Source organism: Phragmites australis, chromosome 12 (assembly GCF_958298935.1).
Source record: "Phragmites australis chromosome 12, lpPhrAust1.1, whole genome shotgun sequence".
Taxonomy (NCBI): domain Eukaryota; kingdom Viridiplantae; phylum Streptophyta; class Magnoliopsida; order Poales; family Poaceae; genus Phragmites; species Phragmites australis.
In genome coordinates, this window is record NC_084932.1 from 5,541,778 (window position 1) to 5,554,723 (window position 12,946).

At 49.0% G+C, this 12,946-nt stretch overlaps 2 protein-coding genes across 2 annotated transcripts; both read left to right on the top strand.

The window, feature by feature from the left end:
* Nucleotides 1-930: 930 nt before the first annotated feature.
* Nucleotides 931-5,416, top strand: LOC133886236 (aldehyde dehydrogenase family 3 member H1-like). Its single transcript, XM_062325976.1, has 10 exons — nucleotides 931-1,502; nucleotides 2,098-2,166; nucleotides 2,268-2,364; nucleotides 2,960-3,166; nucleotides 3,338-3,453; nucleotides 3,541-3,645; nucleotides 3,732-3,904; nucleotides 4,020-4,110; nucleotides 4,709-4,858; nucleotides 4,941-5,416. The coding sequence occupies exons 1-10, from the start codon at nucleotides 1,320-1,322 to the stop codon at nucleotides 5,184-5,186; spliced, it is 1,437 nt and encodes a 478-aa protein (XP_062181960.1). The 5' UTR covers nucleotides 931-1,319; the 3' UTR covers nucleotides 5,187-5,416.
* A 133-nt stretch (nucleotides 5,417-5,549) lies between these two features.
* Nucleotides 5,550-9,724, top strand: LOC133886235 (probable methyltransferase PMT26). Its single transcript, XM_062325975.1, has 5 exons — nucleotides 5,550-6,591; nucleotides 6,757-8,592; nucleotides 8,687-8,861; nucleotides 8,958-9,425; nucleotides 9,511-9,724. The coding sequence occupies exons 2-5, from the start codon at nucleotides 6,804-6,806 to the stop codon at nucleotides 9,722-9,724; spliced, it is 2,646 nt and encodes an 881-aa protein (XP_062181959.1). The 5' UTR covers nucleotides 5,550-6,591; nucleotides 6,757-6,803.
* The last annotated feature ends 3,222 nt before the right edge of the window (nucleotides 9,725-12,946 follow it).

Below are 12,946 nucleotides of genomic sequence, written 5' to 3' on the forward strand. Positions count from 1 at the left end.
GGGCTTCATTTACTACAACGCATTTAATTCCGGTGCCATCCCTCTCTAGAATTCTACCATCAATTTTTTTAAAAATATTTAGTTCCAGAATAGGAAAATTATAAACATGATTGCCTTGAAAAATACTTGTATTATCTGCAGCGATAATATGCCCCTAATGAGTCACGTAGATTCCTCTCGATCAACGACGAAACACGACTGGCATTACTAATTCAAATCTAGCGGCACGGTTGAAACTATCCAAGCGATCATCATCGCTGCAGACTGCGACTGACGAAACAAATCGAGTTTAGATGAACTCTGCTCCTAAATATACTATACTAATTCTGTGTTATTTTTTATTTTTGGTTCTGACATGGCTGTACTTGTGCAGCGCGTGCATCAGATATTCTTAGCATATAACGTATGTTGATCGAGTTGAGTCCGCCCAAAGGATCACAAGCAACAGCTCATTTCTCTATTAGGGATGGGTATATGAAAATTTTAGTCCCGTAAACTCATACTAGAATGATATGTATATATATATTTTTAATATATACATGTATAATATATTATCATTGTGTAAACAATTCTTATATTTTTGTCTAATCTGTAATACTAACCCATCTAGTATTAATTTATCTTCTTACATAACACTAAATTATTTATTTATGCTAAAAAGACATGATAAATATATAAAAATAACTAACTATAATTCAATTCTACATCTCGTTAGAGTCTCAGTCCCTACAAAATCATCCATCTGATAAGAACGAGAGAAAACTTCTCGAGAATAGCTAAACAAGGATGGGTAAAAGAGAGCAATTCCCCGTGCATATGTCGCCCGTTGCCATCCTATCCACATCCCAGAGAAACGAAGTCCTTTTCCATTCCGTAAAAGTCCATCCATTATCTTCTTTTTTCCCCCTCAAAATCATTGAAGATAACGTACAAGTCCATCCAAACCGGGAGAGAGAGAGGTTGTCCTGCGTTCACTCCATCTTCCGGGAGTCCGTCTCCCTCACTACTAAAATCGCGACAAATATCCTAGAGTCCAAACAGATCTCATCGCCCATCGCTAGAGGGAAAAAATTAATTTTTTTAATCTTGTTTCTCCCTCTGAATTCCTATCTCTGAATCAACAAGAGATTTGGTTCTCTCTGGTGCAAGAATTTTTTTCAAACCAAACAGTCCAATCAATCGGGCAATCCGGTGCATATATACGCAGCCTCATCCTTCTCCCCTACCCCCACCGGCTCCTTCCTCCCTGCGTGCGTCCCTCTGTTTCTTGCTTGCTCTGCTGCTGTCTCCATTGCCGGGCGCGAGAAGAAGAGGGAGGGATGGCGGAGGGGGTGGCGCGGGAGCTGCGGGCGAGCTTCGCGGCGGGGCGGACGCGGCCGGCGGAGTGGCGGGCGGCGCAGCTGCGGGCGCTCGTCAGGATGATCGAGGAGAAGGAGGCCGACATCAGCGACGCGCTCCACGCCGACCTCGCCAAGACACACATGGAGTCATACCTCCACGAGGTACCCTGCTCTGCGTGCACGCGCGCGCGCATCCCATCTCGTCTGCTCGTTGCTGTGCGGGGAGGATTGCTCTGTGCTTCTTTCGCCAGTGATTTCTACTGATTTCTGTTCGCGGGGAGAAGATTGGGTTTTTATGCACCACGGGGTCTTGCAAAGATTGGATTTTTCCTACTATGCTTCTCCCTTTTGGATTTCTTGACGTCGATTCGGCGCTTCGTACATGCGGGGTTTATGCTCTTCCGCATGGATTGGATTGGAATTCTTAGTTTGACCTTTGTTGCTCATGTTTGATGGATCAGTAAACCCTTGGTTTGTGATGCGATTTCCCTCATTGGAGTTGGATTGGGTTATGATGTTAGTGACAGGGCCGCTGTTTCGATTCGATCCCTTTTTTGTGGTTCTCTCGGCAGTGTTTTGGGAAAATTGGGTGTTTTTGGTCCGTTTCCTATGTTCTTGCGTGTGAATTGGTCCTAGCGCTATTAGCAACACAAGTGAAAGCTGAGATATTGCTTTCACTCGTGACTTCAAGATTAATTTCACCCTGAGCTAGTAGCTGATAACCACATGGTACTCCACCTGTCTGTTCATGACGCAGATATCACTTGCGAAGTCCGCCTGCAAATTTGCGCTCAAGGGGCTGAAGAACTGGGCGAAGCCTGAGAAGGTATTTCCGTCAGCAAGTCCAGCTTCCAGAGATGCTTATTCCCCTTCGTAAAGGCCACTGTTTTGCTGATCCAGTACTAAGCCTTGAGAACCCATGTCCAGGTACCTTCTGCCATAACTACATTCCCATCCACTGCGCAAATCGTATCGGAGCCCCTTGGCGTCGTGCTCATCATCTCGGCGTGGAACTACCCTTTCTGTAAGTTGATGATGTACTTCTGTAGATGCTTACACATGATTACACATGCGCGCCTTGACAGATATCTGCAATGCAGTTAAATAGCACCTCAACGGGACCGTATACGATAGGTTTTTCAGGGTACGGTAGTTATTAGTCGGTTTGTTGCGTGATGGATATGGAAGCTTATGCCATGGATTTTCCTGCTCCCCCTGATCGAGGATTGGTTATTTTTCCTTCTCAACGAAGCAAGCTTTGCGTACTACTTTCTTGCACGCGCATGTCACAATTCTTAACTTGCTTTTAGTCAAACATCTGATCTTTTGGAGTTCATGTTTCAACACAATTCCTCTAGAAGAACGGATACTTTGACCTTTATTCATGATATTAGACTTTTGTGCAACAAGCCAACACACAGCGACTTCCAAGGATATGTAGCATCCTGGAACCTGATCTATTTTGCTTGGATGCTTCTGACCTCTACAGCTGGACCAATTGTAGCAAAATCTGATAGTGCCATTCTTTTCTGTGTGTTCTGAAGAAAATATATTTGGCATGTTAGCCTGATTATTGACTGTTTAAAAGACAGTAACTAATTACTTCACCTTCATTATAGTGCTCTCTATCGACCCAGTCATTGGAGCAATCGCAGCTGGAAATGCTGTTGTTCTGAAGCCTTCAGAAATTGCTCCAACCACTTCATCATTGTTCGCAAAACTTCTACCTGAGTATGTTGATAACTCCTGTATAAAAGTTGTGGAAGGAGGCGTTCTGGAAACAACTGTACTCTTGGAACAAAAATGGGACAAGATATTTTACACAGGTGAAGTTCTTTGTACTTTTGATTCTTCTAATATGTTAATGCATAGTTATTTTGCCTAGCTTGTCGGAAAGTTCTTGTACTGAATTTTTCATTGCTTTCCTGTCATGTATGACTATATGTTATGCATATAGGTTAATATTCTGACATGTATATGTTCCAACAAATTTACAGGCAGTGGAACTGTAGGACGCATAGTAATGGCGGCAGCTGCAAAGCATCTAACCCCGGTGGCTTTGGAGCTCGGTGGAAAATGCCCTGTTATTGTTGATTCTGACATTGATCTTCATGTAAACCCATCTCTTTGTAGATTGTCAGGTTCTTATAGAAAGTAGCAGTTGCTTTTTAGTTTTTCCTAACCGATCTTTTCTTTGTAGGTTGCTGTTAAGAGGATTGCTGTTGGTAAATGGGGGTGTAACAATGGCCAAGCATGTATTGCTCCAGATTACATCATAACGACGAAGTCATTCGCTCCAGAGCTGGTACATATTACCATGAGCATTACAGACAGAATTTCTTGCACCAACTTTACTTGTATTTTCTGATCCATAAAATAAACCTTTGACAGGTGGACTCTTTGAAACGAGTTCTGGAAAGGTTCTATGGAAAGGATCCTCTGCAATCAGCAGACTTATCTCGTATTGTGAATTCTAATCATTTCCACAGATTGACAAATTTGATAGAAGATAAGAAAGTTGCTGACAAGATTGTCTACGGTGGAGAGACAGATGAGAAGCAACTGTGAGGATTTTTATTATCATTATGAAGCTACTTTTACTTCCAATGATTTTGCAGCTACTATTGAGGTAGTGAAAGTTGTTTGATCTATTGTTAACATATGTTTCTTGCATTGCAGAAAAATTGCTCCTACGGTATTGTTAGATGTTCCTCTTGATACAGCCCTTATGACTGGGGAAATATTCGGCCCCCTCCTCCCTATCGTGACGGTCAGTAATTTTCTCTGCCTCCATCCAGTATCTGTAATTATTTTTGGAAAAGGGAAGCTTTATTAATAGTACCTGTAATTATGTCACACATTTTCTGAGTTCTCTAACAACTTTCTTCAGATAGGGGGGGGGGGGGGACACTCTTGTACCATGATTTAGTGCAAGAGCAATTTGTGTTTACAACAATAAACCAAATCCACTGTACTTGCAGTTGTTGATAGAATTTCTGCTTGGATACCCGTGTTGTTCTTTGATAACATTGGCATCAGTAGTAGGATTCAAAACCTATCTATGAAGTGCACAGAACAAGGGGGATCATATGTTCATAAACACAATAGAAGTGTACTAATAATTGATGAAGCAATAATTGACTGGTAAAACAAGGTCTCCCTAATATTTATTTACAATGCAATCAGAAGTGATCTTGACTTACAAAGTTGGTGTTTGACATGTTGGCTTAAGGGGCAAAAAATTCATGCTACATATCTGCGTGACCTTGTTCATGTTATATTCGAAAAGGCTGCATTAAATTTAATATTAAGCTGGCGTTGTTGGTGCAATCTTACCATTTCATTCTGTTTCGGAATTGTGTTTATAGGTTGAAAAGATCGAAGAAAGCATCGATTTCATCAACTCCAAGACTAAGCCGCTTGCAGCCTATCTTTTCACCAAGAACAAGAAGCTGCAAGACGAGTTTGTGGCAAACGTCCCTGCAGGAGGAATGCTTGTAAACGATATCGCGCTACATGTAAGTCCTGCTATGCTCTGAACTGAACTAATACGAAGATTACATTTGCGGTATCTAAGTTGCTTCCATTTCTTCAACGCAGCTCACCAACCCGCATTTGCCGTTCGGCGGGGTCGGCGACAGTGGGATGGGCTCCTACCACGGGAAATTCAGCTTCGACTGCTTCAGCCACAAGAAGGCGGTCCTGATCCGCGGCTTCGGCGGCGAAGCGACCGCCAGGTACCCGCCGTACACGCAGGAGAAGCAGAAGATCCTGAGGGGCCTGATCAACGGCAGCTTCATCGCCCTGATCCTTGCACTCCTTGGGTTCCCAAGGGAGAAGCGTTAGGCTCTTTGAGTTCAGTGCAGCCTTTGTTCATGTTCATCGGGTGCAGAGTATACATTCATGCTGTCAAATGCAAGACGTTTCCAGTGCGTGCCATGCGTGTGTCACACCAGTGTATGATGCATATATTACCGGATTTTCGGATGTGAGTTATTGAATTTGACGTAAGAAAGGACATATATAACAGTGATCCGTCAGTTAATTCAGTGTGCAGAATGGAAAGGACGTCTGTGGTATCTCTGATAATTCCATTTATGTGCACATATCCCTACTTTGCTCGTGTGTATACTGTCGTATCTTTGTGGAATGGAGAAGAGTGAATTTTTCGTGGGAAAAAGAAAAAGAAACAAACGAGGCGATGCACACTTGTAATGTGCCGACAGTAACCAAAGCATGCATACTTTCTGCTGAGTGGACGCCAACACAAGTTGTCTTGGAATCAGATTCCGTGACGATGGTTCGATCCCTCTATAAACCAGAGGCGCTAAGATCAGCGTCAAGCTTCATCATTCAGGAGGCAATGGAGTCCGCGGCGAGAATACCCAAGGTGGTGTTCAAACACATAAGGAGAGATTAGAATAGTGTGAAGCGTGAGCTTGCACGATTAGAATAGTGTCAAGGATGAATGACGGTTTAGTAATAGCCTATATTTCAAATATTGTGTGACCTGATATTTTATTTCCTTGATGGTTCGATCTTGAGCTGTAACGATGTAATATTATATTAGGCTCTCTGCATCTCACGATTCAGAGGCCGGAACATTTTCCTTTATTGAAAAAACATCTAAAGCGGGTGACTGCATTTGAGAGTTGGGCTCCGAAATAGGCCTACTAATCTGTAAAAAGTACATTTTGCATTGTACCCAGTGTGGGAACTGAATATTCGATTACTCCCTCCTGTTCCAAAATTGAGTGGGATAAGTGCCTTGGAGTGTCGCTGCTGACAGCAATGATTGAAGGCAACTCTAGATTGTGTATTCTAAGGTGGATTTTTGTATAATGAGAACAGACTCTAGAATCGGGTTACTTGTTCAACTTCGGCTTTCAGAGGTAGAATACAGATTCAGAAACTGAAAAAAGCCCCTAAAACCCAAGCATTTTCGCCCCAAACATATAGTGGGTTGGTCTTCTTCCTTGTCTTTGCATGGCGCAACAAAGCCGGGCAGTGGCCTGTGTGTTCACCCCGCTTAACGCTCTCTTCCCTTCGTCCAAACTTGCCATCCATGGCGCCCTTAAAAACACGCATGCATACTCTCCTTCCGAAGGATCCAAAACCATGGAAGAATGAGGATCAATGGAGGTGGATGGATGCTTGTTGTTGGGAGATTGATCAAAGTTAACGAGGCAGAGATCGAGAGCTGTTTATATTGTCTGTCCACTCCAAGAACCAATCAACGCCACTCTTCGAGGTAATTATCGACGTTTGGATTCCTTGCTTCGATCTCTTGTCTTGTTTTAATACAAAATTATGCTGATATTGGAAAAGGAAAAAAAATTGTGTGATCTTGGATTTGTTGATTTATTCCTCAAATTCTCAATGCACACTAATTGCCTATTACTTGATGAATCTGCAGAAGAAAATATTTTTAGATCGAGTTGCATGAACTGATCGAAAGAGAGAATGGCCTTGTTCGATCGAAACCAGAGGCAGCGGTCGCCGTTCTGCTCGACGGCGACCTTCGTTTTATTCGTGGCGCTCTGCTTCGTTGGCCTGTGGATGATGTCCTCGCCGGAGACCGTCCCGGCGGCCATGTCGGCGTCGTCGGAGAAGGTCAAGGCCGACGTCAAGGAGGAGGACAGTTCCATCGACGCCACCAACACCGTCAAGCAGGACAGCGCCAACGTCGTCGCGGAGACGACGACAGCCGCCGCCGAGGGAGCCGAGGTCGTCGAGAACCCCGCAAAGCCCGCCGGCGACGTCAAGGGCGGTGCGGAAGGCGACGGTGGCAAGGCGTCGTCCAAGAACCAGTCGTTCGATGACGAGAACGGCACGACGGAGGGCGGGGACCTCGTGAAGCCGGGGGTCGGGGAGACGGACGGTGCCGCGGTTCAGGGGAAGAGCGTCGAGGAGTCAACCTCGGCGGGGACTGACGAGAAGGGGACCGGCGGTCAGGACAAGAACGCTGAGCAGACGTCGATTGACTTGAAGGATGCGATCAGCCAGGACAAGAACGCCGAGGAGACGGCAGCGGCGACCGGCGCGAAGGAGAGCGGCTCCGTGGTCGTCGGCGACGGGATCAAGAACCAGACGTTCGACGACGAGAACGGCAAGATGGATGGCGTTGACCTGGTGAAGGACGACGGCAACAAGACTCTCATCTCGGACGAGAGTGCTCAGGCCGAAGCAGCCGCGTTGACGGTGAAGCCATTGGCTGAAGCGGTGGCGGCGACCACCGCCACTGACAACAAAGAGGAGGCGGCGTTGTCTGAAACTGACACCACTGCCACTGCAACTACGACTACTTCCGAAGAGGAGAAGAAACAAGACGGCGGTGAGCAGCAGCTGCCGGCGGCGGAGGCGCTGCCGAACGTTCAGGCTGAGCTGCTGACGGAGCGCGCCGCGCAGAACGGGTCGTTCACGACGCAGGCAGCGGAGTCCACCAAGGAGAAGAAGAAGCGCGCCGAGAAGGGAAAGAAAGGCAAGAAGAAGGCTGCGGAGGATGCCGGCGCCGCGTCGTTCGCGTGGAAACTGTGCAACTCTAGCGCCGGCACAGACTACATCCCGTGTCTGGACAACGAGGCGGCCATCAAGAAGCTCCGAACGACGAAGCACTACGAGCACCGGGAGCGGCACTGCCCTGCCGAGCCGCCGACGTGCCTGGTCCCGGCTCCGCCGGAGTACCGGGATCCGATCCGGTGGCCGCACAGCCGCGACAAGATCTGGTACCACAACGTGCCGCACACGAAGCTGGCGGCGTACAAGGGGCACCAGAATTGGGTGAAGGTCTCCGGCGAGCACCTGACGTTCCCCGGCGGCGGCACGCAGTTCAAGCACGGCGCGCTGCACTACATAGACCTGATCCAGGAGGCGCTTCCAGAGGTGGCGTGGGGGCGGCGCAGCCGCGTGGTGCTCGACGTCGGCTGCGGCGTGGCCAGCTTCGGCGGCTACCTGTTCGACCGAGACACGCTCACCATGTCGCTGGCGCCCAAGGACGAGCACGAGGCACAGGTGCAGTTCGCGCTGGAGCGCGGCATCCCGGCCATCTCCGCCGTGATGGGCACGCGCCGCCTCCCCTTCCCCGGCAACGTCTTCGACGTCGTCCACTGCGCACGCTGCCGCGTGCCCTGGCACATCGAGGGCGGCATGCTTCTCCTCGAGCTCAACCGCCTCCTCCGCCCTGGCGGCTTCTTTGTCTGGTCGGCTACGCCGGTCTACCAGAAGCTTCCGGAAGATGTCGAGATCTGGGACGGTCAGCTCTCCAGCTCTTGCGTCATTTCTTTCTTGCAAGGCATGGGCGCCAATGCTGGCATGATCATTGACAACGTTGGTCGTGGGTCGTGCAGAAATGGTGAAGCTGACGAAGGCGATGTGCTGGGAGGTGGTGGGGAAGACCAAGGACACCGTCGACCAGGTCGGCCTCATCATCTTCCGGAAGCCGGAGAACAACGGCTGCTACGAGAAGAGGAGGCAGAAGGAGCCGTCGTTGTGCGAACCCTCAGACGATCCCAACGCAGCATGGTAAGAACCCTATTGCACCATTTCCTCACCAGCTCGATGCTTGGCAATGTCGCACCACTTCCTCATCAGCTTAAGCTTGGTGTGCGCGTGCTGCAGGAACATAACACTGCGTGCGTGCATGCACCGGGTGCCTGACGATCCATCGCTGCGAGGCTCACGGTGGCCGGAGCTGTGGCCGGAGAGGGTGGGCAAGGCCCCTTACTGGCTAGACAGAAGCCAAGTGGGTGTGTACGGCAAGCCGGCCCCCGACGACTTTGCGGCGGATCTCGAGCACTGGAAGAAGGTGGTCGGGAGCTCGTACCTCACCGGCATGGGCATCGACTGGAAGACCGTCAGGAACGTCATGGACATGAGAGCCGTCTACGGAGGGTTCGCGGCGGCGCTGCGGGAGATGAACGTGTGGGTCATGAACGTGGTGACGATCGACTCGCCGGACACGCTGCCGGTGATCTACGAGCGCGGCCTGTTCGGGATCTACCACGACTGGTGCGAGTCCTTCAGCACCTACCCGAGGTCCTACGACCTCCTCCATGCCGACCAGCTCTTCTCCAAGCTCAAACCCAGGTACAAACCAGTACCACCTCCGATACGATTTACTACTTAATCGTCTAAGCGGACATGGGCACGACTCTTCTGTTTGATCTGGCAGGTGCAAGGTGTTGCCGGTGATCGTGGAGGTGGACCGGGTGCTGCGGCCGAATGGCAAGCTCATCGTGCGCGACGACAAGGAGACGGTCGACGAGGTGCAGCGCGTGGTGAGGTCGCTGCAGTGGGAGGTCAGGATGACCGTCTCCAAGCGCAACCAGGCACTGCTCTGCGCCAGGAAGACGACGTGGCGGCCCACGGAAGTCGAGGCCAGATGATTAACCCAGCCGTAGCCGACGTTTCAGAGCACGTAGTGCTGCAGCATTGCGACAACTGAGTGAGCTAGATGATGGAGATTGTAGGTTTTGTTATTGTTTTTTTGCGGTAAATGGCAGGAGTTTTGCCTCAATTAATTTAGATGGGAAGCAAAGTTAAACTGATTACAAACCCGGCCAGAATCGGAGGGAAGAGACACTACATCACACACAAACGCGCACAGTGCAACATACTACGAGTTTCACCCCTGTACAAGGAATTGTTATTTTTACGGCTGTCTTTTTGGGGGTCATGTACCTCCCGGTGACCTGTCCAGTGTGTGGCGTATATGTTGTAATGGCCTATCTATTGGGAAAGCATCATTCATCCGTACCAAAGATGTTATGAAGACGTGACAGGATCGGGAGCCAATCAATATTGAAGGTAAAGAGTTTAGAATTGAGCCAATGTAGTAACAATATATATTAACTGCTTAATTGCAATGTACTCCCTCCGTCCACGAACGTCCACGAATGTAAGGCGCACATGTATATTTCAAAATTCAAACTTTATAACTTTTGACAATCAGTTTGGATTAGTATATATGAGTTTGGACCCGAGACCGGGTGGGGAAACTCAAAACTTGACCGGCTCGTCTTCTCCGCGCGGTCGCATGATGGCACAACTGCCTCGTCGTTGGCCTATTGCCCTCCCACACCGTCACCCTCCCTCGCAGTGTTGTCGCCCTCCCTCGCCGCACCGTCGCCCTCCCGTGCTGCTCTCTCTCTGCACCTCCCACTTTGACAGTCATGACAGGAAGGCAGATCGGAGCACATCCACTTCAACGGCCACATCACGAAGGCAATTCGACGACGCTATGGCCAGACCGGAGATATCTCAGCGCCTACACAATAGCTCGATGGCCAGCACACACGGTGGAGCACACAATCACATATCAATGGGGGGGGGGGGGGTGGGCAACATACCTCGAGGGGAGGGGAGGAGATGGAGGAGCCGAGGAGGATGGTGGCGCCTCCAGATCCACTGTTGTGGCCACGTCGCCTCTAGATCCACTGCCGTGGCCACGCTGTGGTCACGCCATGGAGATGGAGGAGCTGAGGAAGTGGTTGAGCCATAGAGGTGGAGGAGTCGAGGTCATGCCGTGGCAAGATCTGCCGTTTCATAGTGCCGGCGGCAAGGAGCCAAGGAGGTAAAGGACAAGGGGGAGGAGGAGCCCAGAGATTAGGAGGAGAAGGGGGTAGCTTCTTCTCCCCGATCGCTCCGATCTAGCTTCCGTCGTCTTCTCTCTCCACCTGCGCCACCTGACTCGACGCGCTTGATCCTAGGCTACCGCCGGCCAGCCCCACTAGACCTCCCCCTACAGACCCCTTCATCCTGGTGCCCTTTCTCTCACTCTCTGCTCTCTCTCACCGCGACAACATGTTTGGTGTGGAGGCATGGCCGCGTGGGGTGACCGGTTGAAGAGAGTAGAGGAGATGGGGATGGGCTGGGCCGCGGGGGTTTAGGTGGGCTGGGGGATTTTAGGGCCCGTGAGGCACCCGCGGGTGCAAAGCCACCCCAGCCCCAACCCGACAGCCTTGCAGGGTCGATTTGTCATCCAAACCTGTCCCTATCAGGTCTAAAACCCACGGAGACCCGAACCGATGAGGGAAATTGACATCCTTACACGCGAGTCGCCCCTGCGCACATGAACTATTGCAGCTGCACATCGCATATCTTGGCCGCTCTATCCAAAAATTGGCTTAGCACCCGTACCGACCACACGCGCCTCCTGTGACTGAGCCAGACTGACACCAACTCCAATATGCCCATACTGATCGAACTCGCCTGGAACAGAACCAAAAATGCACAAATGAGCAACTTGTACCCATGCGCTACCGTCCCTTCGGAACTCTCGAATGTCACCATCAACCTCTGTAGTCCATCGTGACTTTCATCATTACCAACACTCCCGTACACGTATGTGCACATCACGTGTCCGCGACACCCGTTTGCGCTGCCATCTGTGTGGCACAACCTGTACACCTATGTCGACCCACCATGACTGCATGTGCCTTGCCTGCATGAACCGGTCACCGCCATGCTTCACCTTGTGCCATATCCGCCTTGTATCATCCGTACATTGCTTGATGCTTTGTAGAAGAATAATCCTCACATCTCCACATGATTTTTCACCACCGCCTCTAAATCCAATCCAACCATGACTCTGATATCACTTATTAGGAAATTAGCCATTAGCAAAAGTAATAGATCGATCTACCAAGATGATACACATGATCACAGATGATACTAGAGGCATGATGTTTGTTAACGAGGTTAAGCTAAAACCTACATCTCTGAGGTATGACTATGGGTACTACTATCTAACTAGCAACACCGGCCGCTTCCCGGGGTTTTGAATAGAACAGCTGCTGCCCCTTGCGAACCTATCGCTATATCCTCATAGTTGACCTCCAAGACACAACTCCACCTGCTAGAGTGAAAACGTATCCACTCGTAGCCTTCATATTATCTGAGTCACTGATCTAGTTGGAATCACTGAATCCTTCTATGACCGCAGGATGGCCAGAATAATGAATCCCTAGATTCTTTGTCCCTTTCAGATACTTAAGTATCCTTTCTAGTGCTATCCAATGATCATGGGTTAGACGTATAATGACTCAACCTACATACTACATACAAGATGTCCGGCCTAGTTGCACTAGCCAGGTACATGATGGAACCTAACACTTATGAATATTTTAACTGGTCTTTCCCATAGCCTACATTTTTCTTCAGCTTAGCATTTGGATCATAGGGCGTGGCTACAGGCTTACAGTCTATCATTCCAAAATGTATAAGTACCTTGTCCACATAATGGGATTGACTTAAAGTTATCACATTCTCGCCCTTGAGTAACTTGATGTTTAAAATTACATCAGCATCTCCCATACCTTTCATATTGAAGTTCTGAGATGGAAAAGACTTAGTCTGGTTTATCATTTCCAAGTTAGTCCCAAATAGCAGTATGCCATCCACATATAAAATTAGAATGAACCTCACCCCCACCATATCGATAATACACGCACTTATCAGCTTCAGTTACACAGAAGCCGACTAAGGTCAGTGTAGTATCAAACTTTTCATGACACTGCTTAGGAGCCTGTTTGAGACCATACAGGGATTTAATTAACCTACATACTTTACTCTCCTATCCTGTTACCACGAATCCATCTGGCTGTTGC

Coding starts and splice junctions, on each gene's coding strand:
- LOC133886236 (XM_062325976.1), top strand. CDS start 1,320: ATGGCGGAGGGGGTGGCGCGGGAGCTGCGGGCGAGCTTCGCGGCGGGG. Junction 1,503..2,097: donor TGGAGTCATACCTCCACGAG/GTACCCTGCTCT, acceptor TTCATGACGCAG/ATATCACTTGCGAAGTCCGC. Junction 2,167..2,267: donor ACTGGGCGAAGCCTGAGAAG/GTATTTCCGTCA, acceptor ACCCATGTCCAG/GTACCTTCTGCCATAACTAC.
- LOC133886235 (XM_062325975.1), top strand. CDS start 6,804: ATGGCCTTGTTCGATCGAAACCAGAGGCAGCGGTCGCCGTTCTGCTCG. Junction 8,593..8,686: donor AGATGTCGAGATCTGGGACG/GTCAGCTCTCCA, acceptor TGGGTCGTGCAG/AAATGGTGAAGCTGACGAAG. Junction 8,862..8,957: donor GACGATCCCAACGCAGCATG/GTAAGAACCCTA, acceptor CGCGTGCTGCAG/GAACATAACACTGCGTGCGT.